Source organism: Scyliorhinus torazame, chromosome 3, assembly GCF_047496885.1.
Source record: "Scyliorhinus torazame isolate Kashiwa2021f chromosome 3, sScyTor2.1, whole genome shotgun sequence".
NCBI lineage: Eukaryota > Metazoa > Chordata > Chondrichthyes > Carcharhiniformes > Scyliorhinidae > Scyliorhinus > Scyliorhinus torazame.
In genome coordinates, this window is record NC_092709.1 from 59,693,737 (window position 1) to 59,720,628 (window position 26,892).

At 51.3% G+C, this 26,892-nt stretch overlaps 1 protein-coding gene across 1 annotated transcript in view; it reads right to left on the reverse strand.

Annotated features, from left to right (window-relative positions):
- The window catches only part of fgf2 (fibroblast growth factor 2), a 95,938-nt gene that overhangs the window by 23,005 nt on the left and 46,041 nt on the right, over nucleotides 1–26,892 (reverse strand). The window contains exon 2 of the mRNA XM_072495701.1: nucleotides 1,354–1,457. Within this exon, the coding sequence (XP_072351802.1) occupies nucleotides 1,354–1,457 (104 nt within the window). The remainder of the gene's footprint in view (nucleotides 1–1,353; nucleotides 1,458–26,892) is intronic.

The following is a 26,892-nucleotide window of genomic DNA, read 5'->3' on the forward strand; positions in this document are numbered from 1 at the left end:
TTAATCCTCAAAGGAAAGCAACATTTTCTGATGTTACAACTACCTGGTGAAATGGGCAGATAAATTTAATGCTAAATGTGAAGGGAGGCATTTTGAAAATAAGGAGGTAACAATTTTCAAGGGTGTGCTGGAACTGAGATTACTGGAGGTTAACATACACAAATCATCAGAAATGGCAGGACAGGTTAATAAGGTTGTTAAATTAAACGTGTATGGGATGTTTGATAAATAGAGGCACTTGGGGAATGTTTCCTCCCACCCCAAAACAATCTAAAAACATTTAAATCTGAAACCTGGACTGAACCCACCTGCAACTTGCCCACTCACGGTTTTAATGCAGGGGGGGGCAATAAGTTTGCAGGATGCAGGTCCCTCTTTTCAATTTTGAATGAGGTTGCAAACCTCTCATTTCCTCCTTCAATTTAGGTTTATCACTGACCCTGCTGATTTTCCCCAACAGCTAAAAGGGAGGGAGGACTTCTACTTGGAAAGATTCAATGTTTTCCCAGCCTTTCTTTGTGCCAGGAGTAGCAGGAATACATTCCATCAGCCCACCAAGCTAAACTGCTTCCCACCACCCACCCTCTCTGCTTCCCCTCCAGCAACCTGCAACTAAACATGCTAGAAAAAATTAGGGCTGGTGCATTCAGGAGCAAGTGCATTTTGAATGACAAAAGTGAAATGAACTGTTTCCTAGTGTAAACATGCTGGAACAGGTTTAACCTTCTGTTCAAGTATAGGTAAAAATTTGACTGCCTGTACTCATCAAGAAGGAAATGAAAACTATGTTTGCCAACTATGTTTAAAATATTCATCTTTGGGTTTGTTATGTGAACTTGTTTATAACAGACCCCATGTTCCCAGAAATTTCATCGAACATGCTGTTATCATCACTAACTAGTTGCTCAATACTTCTCACTAAAATAACCCTATATTAAAGCTGATTAGGACATTTTGGGGTAGGGGGTGGGGAATTTACAATTCTCCAAATAAATCCATTGCAAAATATTTCAATTGTATTATTAATTATTACAATTATTCTAATACAGCAGGTGGACAATACCAAATTTTCTGAGATTAAATCCCTTTTGGTCTATGGGCATTAATAGACAACATAGAACTATATAGTTTTATAGCGACACTAAGGCAAACGGCACTTTTATAAAAACCGTAGGGCTCAGACCTGCATTAGTTTAGTTCAGTTATCTGTGCTTAAGTCATACAAGTCAGAATGACATTGACACACACACACACAATCTGCAAACACATCAAAAAGCATAAGTGAATTGTCCAAAATAAAACACCCACAGTCAGAAAAGTTGTAAAAGGGTTTCCCATAAAAAGTGCACTTACCGATCCATACAACTTGCCATCTTCATTCATAGCAAGATAACGGTTAGCGCAGATTCCCTTGATTGATATCACTCCAATAGCCTCTGCCTGCAATTGTAGTTTAACTGGAAGAAAAATTTTGCTTTTCAAAACATTTGAATTATATGCCAGAAAATCAATTTCAAAACTATATTTTGGATGGGTTGGAGAAGAGGATTGCCTCATAAAAATGTGTTCAAGATGCAGCGTATACTTGTATGGTAAATGGCAGGAAATAGACATACTGAAGATAAAAATTAGTTGTATTTGGTTTATTAATTTGTCAACAAATATCTTATGCTGAAATTTGACAAGTAAATCTATTTGCTCAGATTTGGTATCATTTGCAATCATTTACTCCACATGTAGTCTTTTATCAATAAACATTTTCATTAAAACAAACATATTTAATAAAAATATTATCAGTAGAGCAGTGTCTATATAAATTAAAGAATATACGGGTCGTGCTGACTTTCAGACTGATCATTTATAGCGGTTTGGGGGCGGGACTAGGGATTGCCTTGCCCATCTGCCATTTTTGGAAAGGCTCACTGTTGCAACAAAAATAAATGGAAAATCATTAAGCTCGGAATGCATAATTTCCTCATATGCACTCCTGGTGTATACTTAAAAATTCAGGGGCATAATTTACCAGCCCAGTCATGACGGGGGCAAAGCTGGGACAGGTGGTGAGCTATTAAAAGGGCCATTGGTGCAAGAGAGAAATCTCACCACTGTGAGGGGCCCTATAATTCACCCCATGATTCTGCCAGCTCATCCAGCTTTTAAAACATACAAATTTCTGTAAACAATAATCATCCTACAAAATGCCCAAAATTGATGTGTTAATTAAGAGATGGCAAAACCAGCCTACTAAATGTTCAAATAATATGAATTATAAATATTACAAATAAATAAAATAAACTGAGTTCCAAAAAGGTCAAGAGATTTTTCTTGAATATAGACCAGAAACAAATCCTCTTGCTATGAAAATCAGGGGCGTCATTCTCCGACCCCCCCGCCGGGTCGGAGAATGGCCGTTGGCCGCCGTGAATCCCGCCCCCGCCCCCGCCGAAGTCTCCGAAGGGAGAAAAGTCGGCGGGGCGTTAATGGCGCCGCTGCCGCGGAGAATGTCACGGGTCTGCGCAAGGCAGCCGATTTTCGGCCTGCCGATATTCTCCCTTCCGGATGGGCCGAAGTCCCGTCGACGTGATGACCGTTCACGTCGACGTCAATCAAACCTCCTTTTCATCGGCGTGACCCGGTGCTCCAGGCTCACGCCGACCAGCGAGGAGGTGAGTGACGGCCTGGGGGGTTGGCTCTGGGCAGGAAATGGCGTGGCCGCAGACTGATTGCCTGAGGAGAGGTGTGTCTCGGCTTGTGTGTGTGTGCGGCGGGGGGGGGGGGGGGGGGGTTGTTAGAGTAGGCTGGGCTCCGGGGGAGTGCCGGGAGGGGGTCCGTGCCGGGGTGGAGGTTGGGGGTTGGGGAGGGGGTCCGTGCCGGGGTGGAGGTTGGGGGTTGGGGAGGGGGTCCGTGCCGGGGTGGAGGTTGGGGGGGGTCCGTGCCGGGGTGGAGGTTGGGGAGGGGGTCCGTGCCGGGGTGGAGGTTGGGGAGGGGGTCCGTGCCGGGGTGGAGGTTGGGGGTTGTGGAGGGGGTCCGTGCTGGGGTGGAGGTTGGGGGGGGGTCCGTGCTGGGGTGGAGGTTGGGGGTTGGGGAGGGGGTCCGTGCCGGGGTGGAGGTTGGGGGGGGGGTCCGTGCCGGGGTGGAGGTTGGGGGTTGGGGAGGGGTTCCGTGCCGGGGTGGAGGTTGGGGGTTGGGGAGGGGTTCCGTGCCGGGGTGGAGGTTGGGGGGGGGTCCGTGCTGGGGTGGAGGTTGGGGGTTGGGGAGGGGGTCCGTGCCGGGGTGGAGGTTGGGGGTTGGGGAGGGGGTCCGTGCCGGGGTGGGTGATGGGAGGGCAAATGAGTTGGTCCACCTGGCCAGGTGCCAGCCTCCAACAGTTGGACCCATGCGGTCCATGCCACCTGGCTGGGGGGAGGAGGGGATATGGGCAATGATGACATGTCGTCGTTCCCCTCCCCCCCACCAGGTCGTCATGTTTTCAGATCATCCAGCGATGTTGGCCGCCGTGGTGGCAGCCGCTCATGTCTATGTTGCCCTGGATGAGGAGGAGGAGGAGGAGGAGGAGCGTGCCAGAGAGGCGGCGCAGGCTGCCGCAGAGGGGCAGGCGGCAGCCGCCCAGGCTGGAGGGACACCTGACCGACAGGACGAGGAGGGGGAGGAGGACGTCGCGGCCCCACGGCAACGGAGGCACCCGAGGGCGCCCCGTGTGTACCGGCCCCGGCAGTCATACCAGGACCTCACGGACCGGGAATGCAGGAGGAGACTCCGGATGAGCCGGGAAACCGTGGCACACATCTGCCACCTGCTGGCACACCTGTCACCGCGTGGCACTGGCGGGGGACACCCTCTCCCCGTGTCCGTCAAGGTTACGGTGGCCCTGAACTTTTATGCGACGGGGTCATTCCAGGCACCGAGTGGGGACCTGTCCGGCATATCGCAGACATCGGTGCATCGGTGCATCCGGGCAGTGACAGATGCCCTTTATGCCATGGCGCACCGCTACATCCGCTTCCCCGTGGACCGGGCCAGCCAAGATGCCCGGGCCGTGGGCTTCTCTGCCATTGCCGGGTTCCCCATGGTCCAGGGCGCGATCGATGGGATGCACGTCGCCGTGCGGCCACCTGCAGATAACAGGGCCGTGTTCACTAATAGGAAGGGGACCTATTCGATGAACGTACAGGTGGTCTGCGACCACCGCATGATGATCCTGCACGTCTGCGCCCGTTACCCAGGCAGTGTACACGACTCATTCGTGTTGTCGCGGTCATCCATCCCCGGCATGTACGAGGGACGCCATCCCCGGCTGAGGGGCTGGTTGCTGGGCGACAGGGGCTACCCATTGCGATCGTGGCTGATGACGCCTATACGGAGGCCACGCAATGAGGCGGAGAACCGCTACAATGATGCCCATGTAGCGACAAGGGGAGTGATCGAGAGGTGCTTTGGCGTGCTGAAGATGCGTTTCAGGTGCCTGGACCTCTCTGGGGGCGCCCTCCAGTATCGGTCAGATAGGGTCGGCCGCATCATTGTGGTGTGCTGCGTCCTGCACAACATAGCCCAGCAGAGGGGCGATGTGCCGCAGGCAGAGGAGGGCGGAGTGGAGGAGCAGCAGGAAGAGGCCCAGTCCTCCCCAGATGAGGGGGATGGGGGCAATGGTCAGGGCAGACGGGGTAGACACAGCCGGGTGGCTGTCCACCGTTACCGGCTGGCCCAGCAGGCACGGGACAGACTGATAAGACGCCCGCTTCACTGACTAGATGGGCGTGGGAATCGGGTAGTATGGCCACAGACCGCACACCATGACAACAGCCGACCACCCACACCCCCCACCCATCCATCCACCCAGCACCATCACCCCCCTCCCCAACCCCACACACCCCACCCGCATGCACACCACCCCCCCACTCCCAATTGCCGATCCACCGGCGGCACAACGGGCCGGGCTCACCCAGTTGCGGGTGGACGCGTGTCTATCGCAGGCCATGGAGAATGATGACAACCCGCCTCCGATGAGCTCCTGGCTCTACATCGTTGGACTATGTCTGACCCATGGCCACAGTACCACCATCCACCCGGACCATCCCTGCATGCGGCTGTGACACTGCAGCGCACGGTCCCGTCCTCTGCCCGGGGGATGTTGATGGCGGCCCAGGGGGAAGGGGGCAGACTCACCTGGGGCTGAGGTAAGACCACCCCTCACACACACACTTGCGCTCAACGTACATGACACCCCCGCACACTTTGGACAGAGCACAAAGGCAGCTTCGGTAGGTGTAACATTGACTTTAATAACCAAAGGAGTTCATGCACGTGCCCTAGCGCCTAAAACTCATCTGTGCCCTGCACCCGTGCCAACTTACTCAGTGTCTAATTGTTTGGCCTTACGGGCCCTTTGACTACGTCTACGTGGTTCCCCAGACGGTACAGCAGAACTGGAGGTGGACTCCTGTGATTCCTGCCCTCTGACACTGGATCCCTTTGGCGGCCGTTTCCTGGGGCGTCCTGGCCTAGATGGGCCAGGCTGCGGCCCGGGCGACTGGGATGGCGAGCTGCCAGCCTGTCCTGCCCGTTGCCCACCCGATGCACCTGGGACGGAAGGGGGGAGTCCGAGGTGTCGCGGTGTACCGGGACCTCCCCTACAGAGGGAGCCGGGACGGACCACACCACCTCCTCCTCCCTCGGGGTGCCCGATGGCCCCCAGGCCTCTACATGGGTGGGGGATGCGAACGGACTGGCCATCCGACGCGCCCCCGACATCTGGCGCTGCCAGTCCTGGAGGCCCGTGCTGGTATCGACAGGGGTCTGCAGGTTTGCAGCCATGGAGCCCAGGGGGTTGTCGAACCCTGTCTGCGACAGTGCGACGCCAGCTCGCACATGGCCACTGGCGCCGATGCCCTCAGCGATGGCCTGCTGAGACTGGGCCATGGCCTGCAGAGACTGGGCCATGGCCTGCAGAGACTGGGCCATGGCCTGCAGAGACTGGGCTATGGCCTGCAGAGACTGGGCTATGGCCTGCAGAGACTGGGCTATGGCCTGCAGAGACTGGGCCATGGCCTGCTGAGACTGGGCTATGGCGTTGAGCGCCTCTGCCATCTGGCGCAGGCACTGGCTCATGGCCTCCTGTGAGAGGGCAGCCATTTCCTGGGCCACAGACGCCGCCTGCACGGAAGGCCCCAGGCCTCGCAAACCGTTCCCCATGTCTGACACCGTCGCACCCATTGCCTCCACCGCGGACGCCACCCGTGCGGTGTCAGCCTGGGTGGCACGCATGACCGGGACCACTCCCAGCTCCTGGACGCGGGTGGACTCCTCCACCTGCGACCGCAGCCGCCGCAAGCCACCCGTCACCCTATTCGCTCGTCTCCGTGTCGGTGGTTGCATCGGATCTATGTGTGGGTGTGGTAACTGCAGGAACCCGGGATCCATCTGGGCGGCAGATGTTCGCTTGGCCTGGGCTGCCCTCCGACCGCCCGGTCCCTCTGCTGCTCCTACCTCCACCTGCTGTACCGGGACGGCTGTGTTGTGCGCACCAGTGAGTGTACCAGACGCCTCATCACTAAAGTGCCCAACCGTGGTGAGTGTTTCTGCGATGGTGGAGGGTGTTGGTGACAGCAGTGGCGTTGTGTCGTGCTCTTCGTCCCACTCTGAGTCCATGGCACTTTGGGGTGGGGGTTCGTCTCCACCCATCCACTCTGAGTCACTGTCCGGTCTTTCGTCTTCCCGGGTAGGGGTGTCCTGGGTAGTGCTGTCCCGGGTAGTGCTGTCCCGGGTAGTGCTGTCCCGGGTAGTGCTGTCCCGGGTAGTGCTGTCCCGGGTAGGGGTGTCCTGGGTAGTGGTGTCCCGGGTAGTGGTGTCCTGGCTCGGATGTGACGGGGGCCTGTGGCTGCCCCCCTCATCGCTGGGTGGTCGCTCCCGCACGTGACGGGGGTGTCGTCTCCCTGTTGCTCCAGGTCTCTCCGTCTCCCGTGGTCTCCGAGGGGCATCCTGCGGGCGTCGCATGCTGGAGGGCTCGGGTCTCTCCGTCTCCCGTGGTCTCCGAGGGGCATCCTGCGGGCGTCGCATGCTGGAGGGTTCGGGTCTCTCCGTCTCCCGTGGTCTCCGAGGGGCATCCTGCGGGCGTCGCATGCTGGAGGGTGCGGGTCTCTCCGTCTCCTGTGGTCTCCGAGGGGCATCCTGCGGGCGTCGCATGCTGGAGGGTCCGGGTCTCTCAGTCTCCCGTGGTCTCCGAGGGGCATCCTGCGGGCGTCGCATGCTGGAGGGTGCGGGTCTCTCCGTCTCCCGTGGTCTCGGAGGGGCATCCTGCGGGCGTCGCATGCTGGAGGGTGCGGGTCTCTCCGTCTCCCGTGGTCTCCGAGGGGCATCCTGCGGGCGGTCTGCATCTGCGGGGATGGGTGCCTGGACGTTTGGTCCTGCGATACACAATGAAGCATGCATGGTTAGACATCAGGCAGTGATCAGGTGATACGGGAGAGGGGGATATAGGGGAGGGGGGATATGGGGACGGGCTGTTGGTGGCTCACTTGCTCGTGGGGCCCCGACCTCTGCATCAGCAACCTCCCGGTCCTCAGGTCCGCCAGCCAGTTCAAGGGCCCTTTCCTCGTGTACGGTCAGTGGCCTCTCATCAGCGGGCCCTCCTCCAGTCCTCACATGCTCCCTATTGTTGTGTGCGCGCTTCTCCTGGGGGGGGGGGGGGGGGGGGTGGTGGCAGGGGTAAAAGGCAACAGTGTTAGGCAGGTATATGAATGCACGCCATCGGTTGCGCATGCATTGCAGAGGTTATGGTTAGGGCTGGATTCACTTGGGGATATGGGGGATATGGGGAGGGGGGAATATGGGGGATATGGGGGAGGGGGGATATGGGGAATATGGGGGAGGGGGGATATGGGGGAGGGGGGATATGGGGAATATGGGGGAGGGGGGATATGGGGGAGGGGGGATATGGGGGAGGGGGGATATGGGTGATATGGGGGAGGGGGGATATGGGTGATATGGGGGAGGGGGGATATGGGGGAGGGGGGATATGGGGGAGGGGGGATATGGGGGAGTGGGGGATATGGGGGATGGGGGGATATGGGGGAGGGGGGATATGGGGGATATGGGGGAGGGGGGATATGGGGGATATGGGGGAGGGGGGATATGGGGGAGGGGGGAATATGGGGGAGGGGGGGATATGGGGGAGGGGGGGATATGGGGGAGGGGGGGATATGGGGGAGGGGGGGATATGGGGGAGGGGGGGATATGGGGGAGGGGGGGATATGGGGGAGGGGGGGGATATGGGGGAGGGGGGGATATGGGGGAGGGGGGATATGGGGGAGGGGGGGATATGGGGGAGGGGGGGATATGGGGGAGGGGGGATATGGGGGAGGGGGGATATGGGGGAGGGGGGATATGGGGGAGGGGGGATATGGGGGAGGGGGGGATATGGGGAGGGGGGGATATGGGGGAGGGGGGTATGGGGGAGGGGGGATATGGGGGAGGGGGGATATGGGGGAGGGGGGATATGGGGGAGGGGGTATTTGGGGGATATGGGGGAGGGGGAATATGGGGGAGGGGGGATATGGGGGAGGGGGGATATGGGGGAGGGGGGATATGGGGGAGGGGGGATATGGGGGAGGGGGGATATGGGGGAGGGGGGATATGGGGGAGGGGGGGATATGGGGGATGGGGGATATGGGGGACGCTCACCCTGCCTGCTCTGACGAGGTCGTTCACCTTCTTGTGGCACTGGGTGCCTGTCCGTGGTGTTAGGGCCACAGCGGTGACGGCCTCTGCCACCTCCCTCCACAGACGCCGGCTGTGGCGTGGGGCAACTCTGCGGCCGTGCCCGGGATACAGGGCGTCCCTCCTCTGCTCCACCGCATCCAGGAGCGCCTCCACATCGCGTGACTCGAACCTCGGGGCTGAGCGACGGCCAGCCATCAAGTCGGGTGTTGCGGTCGGCTGTTCCGGTCGGGTGGGGGGGAGCTGCGCGGCCTTATGAGCCGTCACGCCGTGCAGCGCGTATGACGCTGCACGGCGTGAACCACTGCGCAAGCGCGGATCCCGTTACGTCGCTGCTAGCCCATTTCGGGCCGCAGACTATCGGCCCGTTTTTATGACGTGACGCAAGTGGGATTTGCGCCGTTTTTTGCGCCGATCGGCGGAGTTTCCGCCGATAACGGAGAATTTCGCCCCAGATATCTTCTCTAATCAAGAGCACAAACTATCAATTATTGTTCCCACTTTTGTCTGTTTCTCCAGGAGGAGTTTATTTTTTTTTAATAAATATTTTATTGAAAATTTTTGGTCAACCAACACAGTACATTGTGCATCCTTTACACAATATTATAACAACACAAATAACAATGACCTATTTTATAAACAAAAAATGAATAAATAATAAATAACAAAAATGAAAACTAACCCTAATTGGCAACTACCTTATCACAAGTAACACTCTCCAAAAATATAATTTAACAGTCCAATATATAATTACCTGTCGCAACGACCTATACATATTATACAGTATATATTAACAACCCTGAAAGTCCTTCTGGTTCCTCCTCCCCCACCCCCCCTCTCTCCCCCCTCCCCCGATCCTGGGCTGCTGCTGCTGCCTTCTTTTTTCCATTCCATCTATCTTTCTGCGAGGTATTCGACGAACGGTTGCCACCGCCTGGTGAACCCTTGAGCCGACCCCCTTAGAACGAACTTAATCCGCTCTAGCTTTATAAACCCTGCCATGTCATTTATCCAGGTCTCCACCCCCGGGGGCTTGGCTTCTTTCCACATCAACAGTATCCTGCGCCGGGCTACTAGGGACGCAAAGGCCAAAACATCGGCCTCTCTCGCCTCCTGCACTCCCGGCTCTTGTGCAACCCCAAATATAGCCAACCCCCAGCTTGGTTCGACCCGGACCCCCACTACTTTTGAAATCACCTTTGTCACCCCCATCCAAAACCCCTGTAGTGCCGGGCATGACCAAAACATATGGGTATGATTCGCTGGGCTTCTCGAGCACCTCGCACACCTATCCTCCACCCCAAAAAATTTACTGAGCCGTGCTCCAGTCATATGCGCCCTGTGTAATACCTTAAACTGAATCAGGCTTAGCCTGGCACACGAGGACGACGAGTTTACCCTGCTTAGGGCATCTGCCCACAGCCCCTCCTCGATCTCCTCCCCCAGCTCTTCTTCCCATTTCCCTTTTAGTTCATCTACCATAGTCTCCCCTTCGTCCCTCATTTCCCTATATATATCTGACACCTTACCATCCCCCACCCATGTCTTTGAGATCACTCTGTCCTGCACCTCTTGTGTCGGGAGCTGCGGGAATTCCCTCACCTGTTGCCTCGCAAAAGCCCTCAGTTGCATATACCTGAATGCATTCCCTTGGGGCAACCCATATTTCTCGGTCAGCGCTCCCAGACTCGCGAACTTCCCATCCACAAACAGATCTTTCAGTTGCGTTATTCCTGCTCTTTGCCACATTCCATATCCCCCATCCATTCCCCCCGGGGCAAACCTATGGTTGTTTCTTATCAGGGACCCCCCCAAGGCTCCAGTCTTTCCCCTATGCCGTCTCCACTGTCCCCAAATCTTCAGTGTAGCCACCACCACCGGGCTTGTGGTGTAGTTCCTCGGTGAGAACGGCAATGGGGCTGTCACCATAGCCTGTAGGCTAGTCCCCCTACAGGACGCCCTCTCTAATCTCTTCCACGCCGCTCCCTCCTCCTCTCCCATCCACTTACTCACCATTGAAATATTAGCGGCCCAATAATACTCACTTAGGCTCGGTAGTGCCAGCCCCCCCCTATCCCTGCTACGCTGTAAGAATCCCTTCCTCACTCTCGGGGTCTTCCGGGCCCACACAAAACCCATGATGCTCTTTTCAATCCTTTTAAAAAAAGCCTTCGTGATCACCACTGGGAGGCACTGAAACACAAAGAGGAATCTCGGGAGGACCACCATCTTAACCGCCTGCACCCTCCCTGCCAGTGACTGGGATACCATATCCCATCTCTTGAAATCCTCCTCCATTTGTTCCACCAACCGCGTTAAATTGAACCTATGCAATGTGCCCCAATTCTTGGCTATCTGGATCCCCAGGTAACGAAAGTCCCTTGTTACCTTTCTCAACGGTAGGTCCTCTATTTCTCTACTCTGCTCCCCTGGATGCACCACAAACAACTCACTTTTCCCCATGTTCAATTTATACCCTGAAAACTCCCCAAGTATGCACATTATTTCTGGCATCCCCTCCGCCGGGTCTGCCACGTATAGTAGCAAATCGTCCGCATACAAAGATACCCGGTGTTCTTCTCCTCCTCTAAGTACTCCCCTCCACTTCTTGGAACCCCTCAACGCTATCGCCAGGGGCTCAATCGCCAGTGCAAACAATAATGGGGACAGAGGGCATCCCTGCCTTGTCCCTCTATGGAGCCGAAAATATGCAGATCCCCGTCCATTCGTGACCACGCTCGCCATCGGGGCCCTATACAACAGCTGCACCCATCTAACATACCCCTCTCCAAAACCAAATCTCCTCAACACCTCCCACAAATAATCCCACTCCACTCTATCAAATGCTTTCTCGGCATCCATCGCCACTACTATCTCCGTTTCCCCCTCTGGTGGGGCCATCATCATTACCCCTAACAGCCTCCGTATATTCGTGTTCAGCTGTCTCCCCTTCACAAACCCAGTTTGGTCCTCGTGGACCACCCCCGGGACACATTCCTCTATTCTCATTGCCATTACCTTGGCCAGGATCTTGGCATCTACATTTAGGAGGGAAATAGGTCTATAGGACCCGCATTGTAGCGGGTCCTTTTCCTTCTTTAAGAGAAGCGATATCGTTGCTTCAGACATAGTCGGGGGCAGTTGTCCCCTTTCCTTTGCCTCATTAAAGGTCCTCGTCAATACCGGGGCGAGCAAGTCCACATATTTTCTATAGAATTCGACTGGGAATCCATCCGGTCCCGGGGCCTTTCCCGCCTGCATGCTCCTAATTCCTTTCACCACTTCTTCTACCTCGATCTGTGCTCCCAGTCCCACCCTTTCCTGCTCTTGGGAAATTCCAGCCGATCCAAGAAGCCCATCATTCTCTCCCTCCCATCCGGGGGTTGAGCTTCATATAATTTTTTATAAAATGTCTTGAACACTCCATTCACTCTCTCCGCTCCCCGCTCCATCTCTCCTTCCTCATCCCTCACTCCCCCTATTTCCCTCGCTGCTCCCCTTTTCCTCAATTGGTGTGCCAGCAACCTGCTCGCCTTCTCCCCATATTCGTACTGTACACCCTGTGCCTTCCTCCATTGTGCCTCTGCAGTGCCCGTAGTCAGCAAGTCAAATTCTACATGTAGCCTTTGCCTTTCCCTGTACAGTCCCTCCTCCGGTGCTTCCGCATATTGTCTGTCCACCCTCAAAAGTTCTTGCAGCAACCGCTCCCGTTCCTTACTCTCCTGCTTCCCTTTATGTGCCCTTGTTGATATCAGCTCCCCTCTAACCACCGCCTTCAGCGCCTCCCAGACCACTCCCACCTGGACCTCCCCATTATCATTGAGTTCCAAGTACTTTTCAATGCACCCCCTCACCCTTAGACACACCCCCTCATCTGCCATTAGTCCCATGTCCATTCTCCAGGGTGGGCGCCCTCCTGTTTCCTCCCCTATCTCCAAGTCCACCCAGTGTGGAGCGTGATCCGAAATGGCTATAGCCGTATACTCCGTTCCCCTCACCTTCGGGATCAATGCCCTTCCCAGCACAAAAAAGTCTATTCGCGAGTAGACTTTATGGACATAGGAGAAAAACGAGAACTCCTTACTCCTAGGTCTGCTAAATCTCCACGGGTCTACACCTCCCATCTGGTCCATAAAATCTTTAAGTACCTTGGCTGCTGCCGGCCTCCTTCCAGTCCTGGACTTCGACCTATCCAGCCCTGGTTCCAACACCGTATTAAAATCTCCCCCCATTATCAGCTTTCCCATCTCTAGGTCCGGAATGCGTCCTAGCATCCGCCTCATAAAATTGGCATCATCCCAGTTCGGGGCATATACGTTTACCAAAACCACCGTCTCCCCCTTTAGTTTGCCACTCACCATCACGTATCTGCCCCCGTTATCCGCCACTATAGTCTTTGCCTCGAACATTACCCGCTTCCCCACTAATAGAGTCACCCCCCTGTTTTTCGCATCTAGCCCCGAATGGAACACCTGCCCCACCCATCCTTTGCGTAGCCTAACCTGGTCTATCAGTTTCAGGTGCGTTTCCTGTAACATAAGAAAAGGTGTGCGAGTACCCGTGCCCTCTTTATCGGCCCGTTCAGCCCTCTCACGTTCCACGTGATCAGCCGGGTTGGGGGGCTTCCTACCCCCCCCCCCCCTGTCGATTAGCCATCCCCTTTTTCCAGCTCCTCACCCGGTTCCCACGCAGCTGTATCTCTCCCAGGCGGTGCCCCCCCGCCCATCCCCTCCCATACCAGCTCCCCCCTCTCCCCAGCAGCAGCAACCCAGTAATTCCCCCCTCCCACCTCCCCCCGCTAGATCCCCCGCTAGCGTAATTACTCCCCCCATGTTGCTCCCAGAAGTCAGCAAACTCTGGCCGACCTCGGCTTCCCCCCGTGACCTCGGCTTGCACCGTGCGACGCCCCCTCCTTCCTGCTTCTCTATTCCCGCCATGATTATCATAGCGCGGGAACCAAGCCCGCGCTTCTCCCTTGGCCCCGCCCCCAATGGCCAACGCCCCATCTCCTCCACCTCCCCTCCTCCCCCATCACCACCTGTGGAAGAGAGAAAAGTTACCACATCGCAGGATTAGTACATAAAACTCCTCTTTCCCCCCTTTTTAACCCCCCTCTTCGCCCCCCACATTCGCCCCACCACTTTGTTCAAACGTTCTTTTTAATAACCCGCTCATTCCAGTTTTTCTTCCACAATAAAAGTCCACGCTTCATCCGCCGTCTCAAAGTAGTGGTGCCTCCCTCGATATGTGACCCACAGTCTTGCCGGTTGCAGCATTCCAAATGTTATCTTCTTTTTATGAAGCACCGCCTTGGCCCGATTAAAGCTCGCCCTCCTTCTCGCCAACTCCGCACTCCAGTCTTGATAAACGCGGATCACCGCGTTCTCCCATTTACTGCTCCGAGTTTTCTTTGCCCATCTAAGGACCATTTCTCTATCCTTAAAACGGAGGAATCTCACCACTATGGCTCTGGGAATTTCTCCTGCTCTCGGTCCTCGCGCCATCACTCGGTATGCTCCCTCCACCTCCAACGGACCCGCCGAGGCCTCCGCTCCCATTAACGAGTGCAGCATCGTGCTCACATATGCCCCGACGTCCGCTCCCTCCGCACCTTCAGGAAGACCAAGAATCCTCAGGTTGTTCCTCCTTGCGTTGTTCTCCAGTGCCTCCAACCTTTCCACACATCGTTTCTGATGTGCCTCATGCGTCTCCGTCTTCACCACCAGGCCCTGTATGTCGTCCTCATTCTCGGCTGCCTTTGCCTTCACGACCCGAAGCTCCCGCTCCTGGGTCTTTTGTTCCTCCTTTAGCCCTTCGATCGCCTGTAGTATCGGGGCCAACAGCTCTTTCTTCATTTCCTTTTTGAGCTCTTCCACACAGCATTTCAAGAACTCTTGTTGTTCAGGGCCCCATGTTAAACTGCCACCTTCCGACGCCATCTTGGTTTTTGCTTGTCTTCCTTGCCGCTGTTCTAAAGGATCCACTGCAATCCAGCCACTTTCTCCTCCTTTTTTCATCCGTATCCAGGGGGGATTCCCTTCTGGTTTACCGCAGTGTTTTTAGCCGTCAAAATTGCCGTTGGGGCTCCTATCAAGAGCCCAAAAGTCCGTTTCACCGGGAGCTGCCGAAACGTGCGACTCAGCTGGTCATCGCCGCACCCGGAAGTCCCAGGAGGAGTTTATAACAGGAAATCACAGTTTATAGAAATTCACTGAAATAAAAGCTTCAAGAACTTTAAGTTCCAGTTCCTGTGAAATGTTTTGGTAAAGCAAAAAGAAACCACACTCAAAATGTTCATCACTCTGGATGATGCTCCATTCATGGAAATTCTGCAAATTCCTAATGTTCAAAATGAGATTTTCAGGAAGCTCATCTCTCACAACTTAAAAACGACCTGCATTACATTGCACTCTTCTTGACATCCCAAAGAACTTTGCAGCCAGTTGTTTTTGGTACTGTAGGAAATGTAGGAAACTTCAGTTCAAAACACCTAGCACAAGTCTAGGATCACAGGAGACTCCTTCAGCTAAAAACATGAATTGTGTCATCGAATGCATTCATTGACAACTTAGTGGAGAAATGTTTTTGTGAAATAAGTATGGAACGTATTTTTTTGGTTTTACTTAAAACCTTACGAATCTATCTACGAACGTACAAAATAGGAGAAGGCGGCCAATTGTGCCCCTTGAGCCTGCTCCACCATTCAATAAGATCATGGTTGGTCTGTTTTGTATTTCAAGTTCTACATTCCTACCCACCCCAAAAACCTCTGCTTCCCTTGCCTAACACAAATCCATCTACCTCCGCCTTAAAAATATTAAATGACCACGCCTCCAACCACCTTCTGAGGCAGGGTCCCAAAGTTCCACAAATCCTCAGAAAAAAAACTTATCTCTGTCCAAAAAGTGCAAACCATTTTAAAACAGTGCCTCATGAACCACAGTATTCTGCAGCTGTTCCCTGTTTAAGTACTGCACTGTTTTTATATTCTTCCTGCCAAAGTGAACAATTTCATATTTTCCCACATTATATTCAATCGGCCACTCGCTCAATCTATCTATATCGGTCTACACCCCCTTGCGACCTCTTCACAATATACTTTCCTCCCTATTTTTGTGTCATTTGCAAATGTGGCTACCATGCCTTCAACTCGCTTCATCCAAGTCATTGATATAAATTTGTAAAATGTTGAGGCCCCAGGACAGACCCCTGTGGGACACCACTCATCACAATCTGCCGATCAGAAAATTTGCACACACTTGTTTTTTGCCAGCCAATTTTCTATCAATGCCAACATGTTAGCCCATACTATAAGCTTTTATTTTCTGCAATAACCTTCAATCTGGCACTTTATCAAATGCCTTCTGGAAATTCATGTACAGGTTTTCCTTTATTCACAAGGCATGTGACTCCTTCAAAGAACTCCAATAAATTGGTTCGACATGATTTCCCTTTCACAAAACTTTGCTGACTTTTCTAATTACCTTCAGTTTCTCTAAGTGTCCACCTATAACCTCCTTAATGATTAATTTTAACACCATCCCATGACAGGTGTCAAGCTAACTAGGCCTAATAGTTTCCTGTGGCGGGATTGTCCGCCCCCCCGCTGGGTCGAAGAATCGCCGGGAGGGTAGCGTGAATCCTGCCCCCGCCGTCCTCCGAATTCTCCGACCCCCCAAAAGTCGCCGTGAATCGCGCTGCCCGCCTCGGAGAATGGCGGGGACCGGCGCAACGCAATGGGCCCGGGGCCACCCAAATTGTCCTGGCCACGATGGCCCGAAGTCCCGCCCGTTTAACAAGAGTCCCACCGGCGTAAATCATGGTAAGTCCTTACCGGCGGGACCCAGCTCCGTGGACGGCCTCGGGGGGGGGGGGGGGGGGGGGGGGGTGCCCCCACAGTGGTCAGGGCCCATCGATCGGCTGGCAGGTCTGTGCCGTGGGGGCACTCTATTCTTATGCGCTGGCCGTGTAGGCCTCCGCATTGGCCAGCGTGATGGTGAACCCCCCTGTGCATGCGCGGGGATGACATCAGCAGACATCGATGCTCCTGCGCAGACCCGCGCCGGCCGGCGGAGTCCCTTCGGCCCCGGCTGGCGTGGCGCCAAAGGCCATCCACGCCGGCCGGTTGGGCGCAAACCACTCCTGTGCCGTCCTAGCTCCTGAAGGTGCGGAGGATTCTGCACCTTTGGGATGGCCCGACGCCGGAGTGGTTCCCGCCACTCCACTGCGCCGTTTCTGCCCACCCCGCCAATTCCCAGAGAATCCCGCCCCAGTTTTCTGCCTTCTTGAATTAGTGGGGTTATATTTGCTACTTTCCAGTCTGATAGGACATTTCCAGAATCTAGAGAATTTGGGAAAATTAACACAAATGCATCTATTAGCTCATGAGCCACCTCTTTTAAGACCCTAGGGTGAAGTGTATCAGGACTTGGAAGCTTGTCAGCCCACAGCTCCATCAGTTTGCTCAGTGCTGCTTCCCTCATGATTGTAAATTCACCAAGTTCCCCTCTCCCTTCTGAAATGAAATGAAAATCGCTTATTGTCACAAGTAGGCTTCAATGAAGTTACTGTGAAAAGCCCCTGGTCACCACATTCCGGAGCCTGTTCGGGGAGGCTGGTACGGGAATTGAACCGTGCTGCTGGCCTGCTTGGTCTGCTTTAAAAGCCAGCTATTTAGCCCAGTGTGCTAAACCAGCCCCTTCTACCTTTTGATTTACAGTTGTTATTAGAATGTTTTTGTATCTTCTCGTGAAGACAGAAACAAAATATTTGTTCATTTCATCTGGGCCATCATTTATTGTCCATTCCTAGTTGCTCTTCAGAGGGTGGTGGTGAGCTGCCTTCTTGAACTGCTAGTCCCTGATGTGTAGGTACACCCACAGAGCTGTTAGGGAGGGAGTTCCAGGATTTTAATCCAGCGACAGTGATATTTCCAAGTCAGGATGGCGAGTGACTTGGAGGGGAACCTCCAGGTGGTTGGGTTTCCAGCTTTCTGCTGCTCTTATCCTTCTAGATGGTAGTGGCCGTAGGTTTGGAAGGTGCTGCCTAAGGAACCTTGACGAGTTCCTGCAGTGCAACACGGCTGTGTAAGGAACTGCCATTTTATCCACTATTAACTCCCCATTCTCATTCTTTAGAGGACCAATATTCACTTTACTTATTATTTTCCTTTTTAAATACCTGTAGAAACTCTTGCTATCTGTTTTTACATTTTTAGCTAGCTTCCTCTCATACTCTCATTCCTTTCTCCTTATTAACCTTTTAGTCATTCTCTGCTATCCTTTATATTCTGACCAATCATCTGACCTGCCATTCAACTTTGCACAGTTCTATGCTTTTTCCTCAGGTTTGATGGTTTCCTTAACTTTTTTAGTTAACCACGGACGGTGGGTCCTCCTTTCAGAATTTTCACTCTTGGAATATACTTATTCTGAAATATTCCCTTAAATGTCTGGGTGAAATTCTCCAGTAGCGGCGCAATGTCCGCCGACCGGCGCCAGAAACGGCGCTAATCAGTCCGGCATCGTGCCGCCCCAAAGGTGCGGAATCCTCCGCATCTTGGGGGGCCGAGCCCTAACCTTGAGGGGCTAGGCCCACGCCGGACTGATTTCCGCCCCGCCAGCTGGCGGAAAAGGCCTTTGGTGCCCCGCCAGCTGGCGCGGAAGCGTTAGCGGCCGCTCACAGCATCCCCGCGCATGCGCTGTGGAGGGAGTCTCTTCCATCTCCGCCATGGTGGAGACCGTGGAGAAGGCGGAAGGAAAAGAGTGCCCCCACGGCACACAGGCCCGCCCGCGGATCGGTGGGCCCCGATCGCGGGCCATGCCACCGTGGGGGCACCCCCCGGGGCCAGATCGCCCCGTGCCCCCCCCAGGACCCCGGAGCCCGCCCGCGCCGCCTTGTCCCGCCGGTAAGAGAGGTGGTTTAATCCACGTCGGCGGGACAGGCATTCTAGCAGCGGGACTTCGGCACATCCGGGCCGGAGAATCGCGGGGTGGGGGTGGGGGGCGCCAACCGGCGTGGCGCGATTCCCGCCCCCGCCAAATCTCTGGTGCCGGAGAATTCGGCAACCGGCAGGGGCGGGATTCACGCCAGCCCCCGGCGATTCTCCGACCCGGCGGAGGGTCGGAGAATCTCGCCCTGTATCTCTACTTGATGTATACCCTAGGCTAGTATCCCACTTCAATTAAGCTAGCTCAGCTTTCATGCCAACATAGTTGCCCTTTTTTAAGTTCAAAATATTCATCTTAGACCCACTCTTATCCCTTTCAAACTCGATGTAAAATTCAATCATATTGTGGTCTCTGCTACCCGAGGTGCCTTGACTTTGAGGTCACTATTTAGTGCATTAGATATTTCACCAAATGAAGTAAAACAAATGGCAGATAACAAAAGGTTCTGGGTGTATTTTGAGTGATTTGAGAACCTGGCAGCCAGATGGTACAATCGGAGGGTGGCATACAAAAAAGCAGTTAATTTGCACGAGGCTTCAATTTTAATTCTGACCATAGCAACACCCATTGGAGTAAGAAGGCACTCAATTCCACACCGAAATACCATTCATTTACTATCTAGAATTACACTGAATGTACAAAGCAGAAGCAGGTCATTTGGCTGAATAGATTTATGCTGGTGATTATCCCCTTTTCGAGCCTCATCCCATCCCTCTTCATCTAACCTTATCATCACTTCCGATCTTATATGTTTACACACTTCCCTTTAAATAGATCTATGCGATCCACCTTAACTACTCCTTGTTGTAGCGAGTTCGACAGTCTAATCACGCTTTGACTAAAGACATTTCTCCTCATTTTGCTGTGACAACTCTTATATTTATGGCCAAAAGTAAAATGCTGCCAATCTGAAACAAAAGCAGAAAATGCTGAAAATACTTACCAAGTAGAACAGCAGAAACAGAGTTAATAGGCGCGATTCTCCAGAAAAAATTCTAAGTGTGGTAGCGAGCAGGAATTGCCAGGAGCTTCCCGGCACTCAGCCCAGCGAGGCTGGCAACGCAATTCAACATTAATTGATCCACTTAACGAGGCCTCACAGGCTTCTCGCCGCAGTTTACCACTGTAAATATATGTTAATAATAAAACAGAGTTGTACCATTCGCAACCGTGTTGGTTTGTCTGTGTAGAAGAGCACCCTACACATCAGGCATCTTCAGCGATGTATATTCTCCATTATAAAGTGGAAGAGAGAAAGAAAGTCAAGCAAACCTTAGAATGCGGCACCAGCCAAGTGAAGATACATCACAAGACTGCACATGTACTAAACAAGAAAGCATCAAGCTATAAAAGTCAGAGTTTGTGGTCTCAACATAAGGACTAGGGCAATGTTTTGTAGCTCTACCATATCCAGTCAAAATGAAAGTGTACCATCTGGCAACTAATCTGAGAAGGCTCTGTAAGCATCTCTTTCCTCACCTATGGTGCAGGCTAGCACAAGTGTGAGACAAGGCTGAAGTAGTTTAAAAAAGTGCCAAGCTGACACTCTCCCATTTGGAATCATCATGAGAGCCAATCATCATAGATGCTGATGTCCAGTTAATTCACTTAACTGCACCACATTAAGCAGTAGTTGACTGCAATGCACACAACAACTGGGCCCCAACAACACCCTAGCATTGTGCCCAAGATGTGTGTACCAGAACCCATTGTCCCGGAGGCTCTTTGTGTCAGTTCAATTCATATCAATGTGGAAAATTGTCAGATATAATGGGTGCAATCTTCCCAAAATTGCACAATGCTTGATGAGGCGAGAAAAGCTGTGTGAAAGTCACCGGCTTCACAACTGTCTTTTCTCGCCTGATTTAACGGCACTCTGTGCAATTTCAGCATGCTGGCGAGGATCTTGTAACCACCTGGGTTGGCCACTTCCCGACTTAAAATGGAAATCCGCAAAGACTACAGGGAAATTCAGCCAACTCAGGCAAAAACTAGCAGGTGCAAAGTCTCCTGTGTATTAGACTTTGCAGAAACCCAGACAGCACTGAAACCAGCAGCCATCTGCATACTAATGAGCGGTCCCCGGGAACAATTGAAACATGTAAGGTGAATAAGGCCAAGCCAGACTCCTCGGCGCCAGCAGGAGCCAAGACAAAGAAGGGCCAACGGACACCTAGGGACCGCCCAGCGATCAGGGAACAGCTCCAGTATTGGAGAAATCGATCCAAGTGATCGGAACGTAGTCCAATCACTTGGAACCAGATACGGGGTCCGCCCCGAACGGCACGAAGCCCCTGGGGACTATAAAGTAGAATCCCCAAGTTCAATTCGCCCTTCTTGGCAGGGTCACTCAGCAGCGAACCAACCCTTGACAGTGAACTGCCTAAGCTGCCGCTTCAACCAAGTAAGTCTCCAGTCAACGCACGCTACGAGATAGGCGCTCCTAGCTACCAGTCCATGCCAGCTTTTGAATCCTGCAGGCTCAGAATCGAACGAAAGGCCATTTGTTCCCCTGACCTGGTGGGCCAATTCCGAAGCTAAGTATAGGCCTTTTAGTGATAGAGATAGCCTAGTAAGTAGAATTTTATGCATGAGTAATGATTGACTGTGTATAATAAATGTGTTTTGATTTGAATCTTACTAATTGATGTGTCGAGTTATTGATCAATACTTGAACTTGAACCTCGTGGCGGTATCATAAAGATACCTGGCGACTCGAGAGCAAAGGTTATAGAAACAGAGCAAATTAAGTAAAGACACATCGAGCAACAAATTAAGAGCCAACCAAAGTTAGCAACAATCTCACAGGCAGCTGGAGGAGCGGAGCCTAAAAATATTGGGAATATGACATGCTCCCCCTCCCCCAATGTTCATTTTGTAAAATGTAAGTAAATCCTTGCCACTGGTGGAAAGCGGGAAAGAAGGTATCAAACAGAGATCTCTCGGCGGAAATCCAGTTTTTGGCTACTCATGAGATTTAGGGGCCATTACAGAATTTATGCCCGCGGCTAATGCAGCCACTAGATCATGCCCAATATAACCGATCTATAAACAACAGGACAAATCTAGCCCAGTCAATTGTCAGCAAGATTTTAGAAAGAGTCATCAACCAAGCAACATCTACTCATCAATTCACAGTTCAGGGTTTCCCTGATCTAGTTGTCCTCAGGTCACATCATAAATTGAATCCACAGGGCAGCACGGTGGCGCAGTGGTTAGCATTGCTGCCTCATGGCGCTGAGGTCCCAGGTTCGATCCCGGCTCTGGGTCACTGTCCGTGTGGAGTTTGCACATTCTCCCCGTGTTTGCGTGGGTTTCACCCCCCACAACCCAAAGATGTGCAGGGTAGGTGGATTGGCCACGCTAAAAATTGCCCCTTAATTGGAAAAAAAAGAATTGGGTACTCTAAATTTATTAAATAAAATAAATTGAATCCAGACATGTTGAACTCAATGTTAGATAAGACGAAAGAATAGCTGTCCCTCAACATCAAGAGAAAACAAATCAGTGGTTGGCAGAATATCTAATATCTGACACAAAGGAAGATGGTTGCGATTTTGCCAGGGGTGGTGGTGGTTGGGGACGGGTGGGGAAGCGGTGGCACGGTTATTGTTCGAATGTTCATGGCAGGGGTACTTCATGGAAGCATTTATTGCAACAGGTACTTCAACACTGCATCTGAGACTACTAAAAGGGACAGGAGCTGTAAATTGATGGAAACATCATCAAATCCAAATTCAAGTCACACACCAACCTGGCTTTGACAAAATCACAAGAATCAAAATTTTAATCATTAAACATAACCTACAATCAGCATTAACACTATGACACTTCAAGAATGTGTACCAGCACCTTCTTGGGAGTGGTCAATAACTGCACATTACCTCTTTCCCACTAACAGTAAAATTGCAGGCAAACCTCTCCGGACTTACTTCTCCTCCTGTGATCAAAGTCCAATCCACATGTTTATTATAGCAAGGCTCAATTTGTCAAATGTTGCTTTGATTGCCATCCCCACCTCCAACTAAAAGTCATGGTCCCACTCTTACAAATCCCACCTTTACCCCAGGGAATGACCTTTAACTTTCCCATCCTCAATTTGAAATCTAGTTGTGGCCTCACACCCCGCCTCCCATCCCACCCGCAAGGTCAAAAATCTATTTTGCCTGCATGTTCCTGCTTCTTCTTCTGTATTCTTCTCCCATAAATTATTCTATTTAATACTCCTGCGGCTCATATGCCAGTTCTGGGAGAAATGCCGCAAGAATTGGCTGAAGTGTGTCCTCCGAAGAGTCAGTAACTAGATGGCATCCTGGGTAAAAGCTAATTGCAACATGAAAGCTTATACCATCAGAATATTCCTTCTCTCTCATATGCTCATCTAATTTTCCCTTCAATGCATTTATACTATTCACTTAAACTACCCCTTGTGGATGAGTTCCATATTCATTTAATCCATCTATGCAGATACATCAATCAGCACAGAAGGGTCAGTTACTGGGTGTAAGGAGGAATAGACAGCATCTCTAACAGATAGACTCATCATTTGTACTCTCAGCAAGCTAACACCATCCTACAAGAGGAAGGCAAGGCAACCGGTCAGATTTTAGCTTTCTCAACCTCTCATTAATTAGTAGATCCCAGAGTCTAGTTGCAGCAATTTTAATATTTTAAGTACAAGACTTAGCTTCTACCTTGCTCTGTAGATCAACACATCAACTATCACAAAAATGCAAGGACAGCACATTTGCATTACTCAAATGGGGTCAGCTTTCTGGATGGAACCTTAAACACTCTCTCCAGTATCCCAAGCTGAGACCAACCTTTGTGCAGCTTCCATAAACTTACCTTCTTTTGATCATAAAGTATGATGTACCCACAGCACCACTCTGAAAAATTATATAAATCCATAGAAAGGCTTAGATGCATGCTTAGCCTATAATGCTAGCTAACCTTTAGTGCATTCCACTCATTTCAAGTTATCCATACTTTTTCCTGTGAAGGCCTAAGACTTCATGTTGGATACTTTATATATTATATAAAGATATGCTCATTACTATTTTTAAAATGGTAAAACAGAAAAACGACCAATAAATGGCTGACCCCATGTCTGTCTGACCCCCATAGGTAGTTTCGAGAAAGCTCATACCTTGTTATCTCAGAGGAGCTACTAACGATCATCCGAGCACTGCGGCCCAAATTCAAAAAAGAGCAATGCAAAGGCTATCTGCATCTAATAACCCAGGCTGGTCAGAAGGAGATGGATTGTTTGCTCAAGACAAAGACAAGGCATCCTTCCTTTCAATTTCTAATGGCTGAGACATATATCAGCCTTTGCAATCCAGACGATGGGTGTGCAATGCATCCTTTGTCAAAGACGGTGGGAGTCATGTGACAAGAGCCCCTGACCTGTGGACCAAGTAATATTGCCTTGTTAAATGGAAATGCTCAGAATGCTGTTTATCTAACTAGCAGCCTCACACAAGGAGCTCTGCCCAGTTGGAATTTCTGGACCCACCTACACTGCTTTTGCTGGAAATTCTGTACAACACTGATTCACCTCTGCATGCCTATCTTGTGAAGTCCTCACCACCAAAAAATAGAGTTCAACAACTTTGGGTTTCATCCTGCTCACCTCCATGAAGGGATATCTCATTGGACTTTGATTATGGAGTTCATGCGAGTCAAGATTTATTTTCTCTGGTGATCACTGCACTGTAAAACTTTCTTTTCTCTTCTTCATTCTACTGCCAGACTGTGGAGGTGGCATTGCAACCCTACTTTCACATTTTTGAACATGTGCAAAAAACGAACCCTTTTTTTTTTAGTTAATCCCATCTCGAGTGTGTTGCGGGGTTGTTAATAGAAAATTGAATCAAAATCAAGGGGTTGGGAAATACACCACCACAGATAAAGAGGGGGGGGTCATGTGTTGAGAGTGCTGACGAGGCTGCGTTTTCATGAGCTCCGGCTCTGCTAATCTTTCAGTCTTTGTTTTTATCCTTGTGCACATCTCATGTCTTTTTTCTGTTTATGTGGCTTTTACGATGTACCAAAATTTGTTGGTCAATGTTTCAGCACTTTTGAGTCAAGACAAAATTATTTAATCCTCGCTGAGTCGTGGCAGATGGAGGGAGTTGGGGTGGGGCCCGGTCCTTGGTGACACAGTCGCCTTTGCGAGGTTTACTGCCCTGACGATACAGTGCACACCAGGGATGGTGACTGCTAACGATGAAGGTGATTTGTCTGATTGGTGCACGATGTTAAAGTCCAATTTTAAAAGCTGCGAGGCATCTTTATGGAAGAAATGGTGGCAGCGCACAAGGAGGTTTTTGCTGCAGAGAGAGAGAGCACAGTCTCTGGTGAAAGCCCACCTTCCCATGGAGGAGTTCCATCCTCAGGAGTTGGGGTGAGGATGAAGGGGAACTGATGAAGGGCCCGGTTGTACCTGATGCCTCCGGTGAGGTGGCAGAGAAGTTCTCAGCCGAGTTTTGAGAACTGGCCTCCATGTTTTGGGAATCTTGATCAGGAGGCCGGGTAGCTCAAATTCAATGGAGCACATTTAATCTGGTCTCCGAGGCCTGGAGTGGGATGGCCTTCCAACCTCTTGTTCCTGCTATTGGTCGAGAGTGATTGGGGTCATCTGGGCCAGCCAGGCCATGTTGGAATTAATGAAGTTTGTGTTACAATCATTGGAATCCTTGGAAGGTCCTGAAGAATGCTCCCGGAAAATGGTGTGCAGTTTTGATCTCCTTCTCTAAGGATGTTCTTGCTATAGGGGGAGTGCAACAAAGGTTTACCAGACTGATTCCTGGGATGGCAGGACTGAAGTACAAGGAGAGATTGAATCGGTCAGGATTGTAATTGCTGGAGTTCAGAAGAACGAGGGGGAGATCTCATAGAAACCTATTAAATTCTAATAGGACTAGAAAGAGTAGATGCAGAAAGGATGTTCCCGATGGTATGCGTGTCCAGAACCAGGGGTCACAGTCTGAAGGTAGGCCATTTAGGACAGAGATGAGGAGAACTTTCTTCACCCAGAGAGTGGTGAGCCTGTGGAATTTGTTACCACAGGAAATAGTGGAGTCCAAAACATAGTATCTTCCAATTATTAACAATATTTCTTTCATAGCATTCCCTGGTGCCCGGCAATGATGCACTGCAGAAATGCAAGACTTCTTTACTTATTGGGACATCTGGCAGAAGTTTTATAAAAGCATGTTTCAAAGTTTTGCTGCAGAGGTCTTGCCAATATCCCACAAGCCTATTATTACATTCAAATGCTGCTACTTTAGAATCAAATGGAATTCATATTTAAATGAGCTTCTGCCCTCCTTCAAGCAGTACCAGGCTTGAAGTTCCACAGAAATTGCAGAGCAATTACAGCACAGATGTGTTCTATCGAGTCCATGCCAGCTCAAGGGAGAGTAAACTAGTCAGTCCCGCTCTATCCCTGTAGCCCACATGTTTATTTACCTCTTGTCAGATAATGAGGGTGTAGAATCTGGCAATTTCTCTTCTCCCCTCACACCACCTATGTTAAAGCTCCAGTTCTATCACTGCTGCGGAAATATTTCAAATGTTACAAATAGCTTTTATTGCTCATGATCAAATATATGTGGATGTATGTATTTTCTTACCCTCAAGAGTGATTCAGTCAATTTGAATAACCCAGCAGCAAGCTTTTTGCATTTTTAAAAATTAAGGTGGTTAGTTTATTTCATACACACTTGCCCTGGAGGTTCACATAAATGCAGCAACTCACCCACGAGAACTAGATACTGTTGAAGGTAAAGTTGTAATGATAAAAATTGAATTTACTCTCTTTTAGTGTTTTAATGCAGGCTTGAAGTTTCGTAGTTGAGTTCTTACTTTAGCTGAAGTGAAAGTCTCTAAATGGCAGTGGTGGCTCCTAGAGTGGCTTTGCCCAGAGACACAGGCAGACTTGAAGATAGAATAGATTAGAAAAAAAGGCTTAGTTCCTCCTTCAAGATATTTTAGGTAGTTACTTTGCTGCTTGACTGGCTGCAATGAGAATGGCCTTGCCTGTCAGACACCCGCTGTGTCTCTCTGGGGATGTCTCTAAAAAGCAGTTTGAATTTTCTGAGATAGCTTTAGCAGGGAGCACCGTAATACGTGACCTCATATCTGTGTCAGGTCATGTTCTCCAATAAGGGACTGTGATAATTTAGTTAACATTTTATGGTTTCTGCCAGACATCATACAAGTT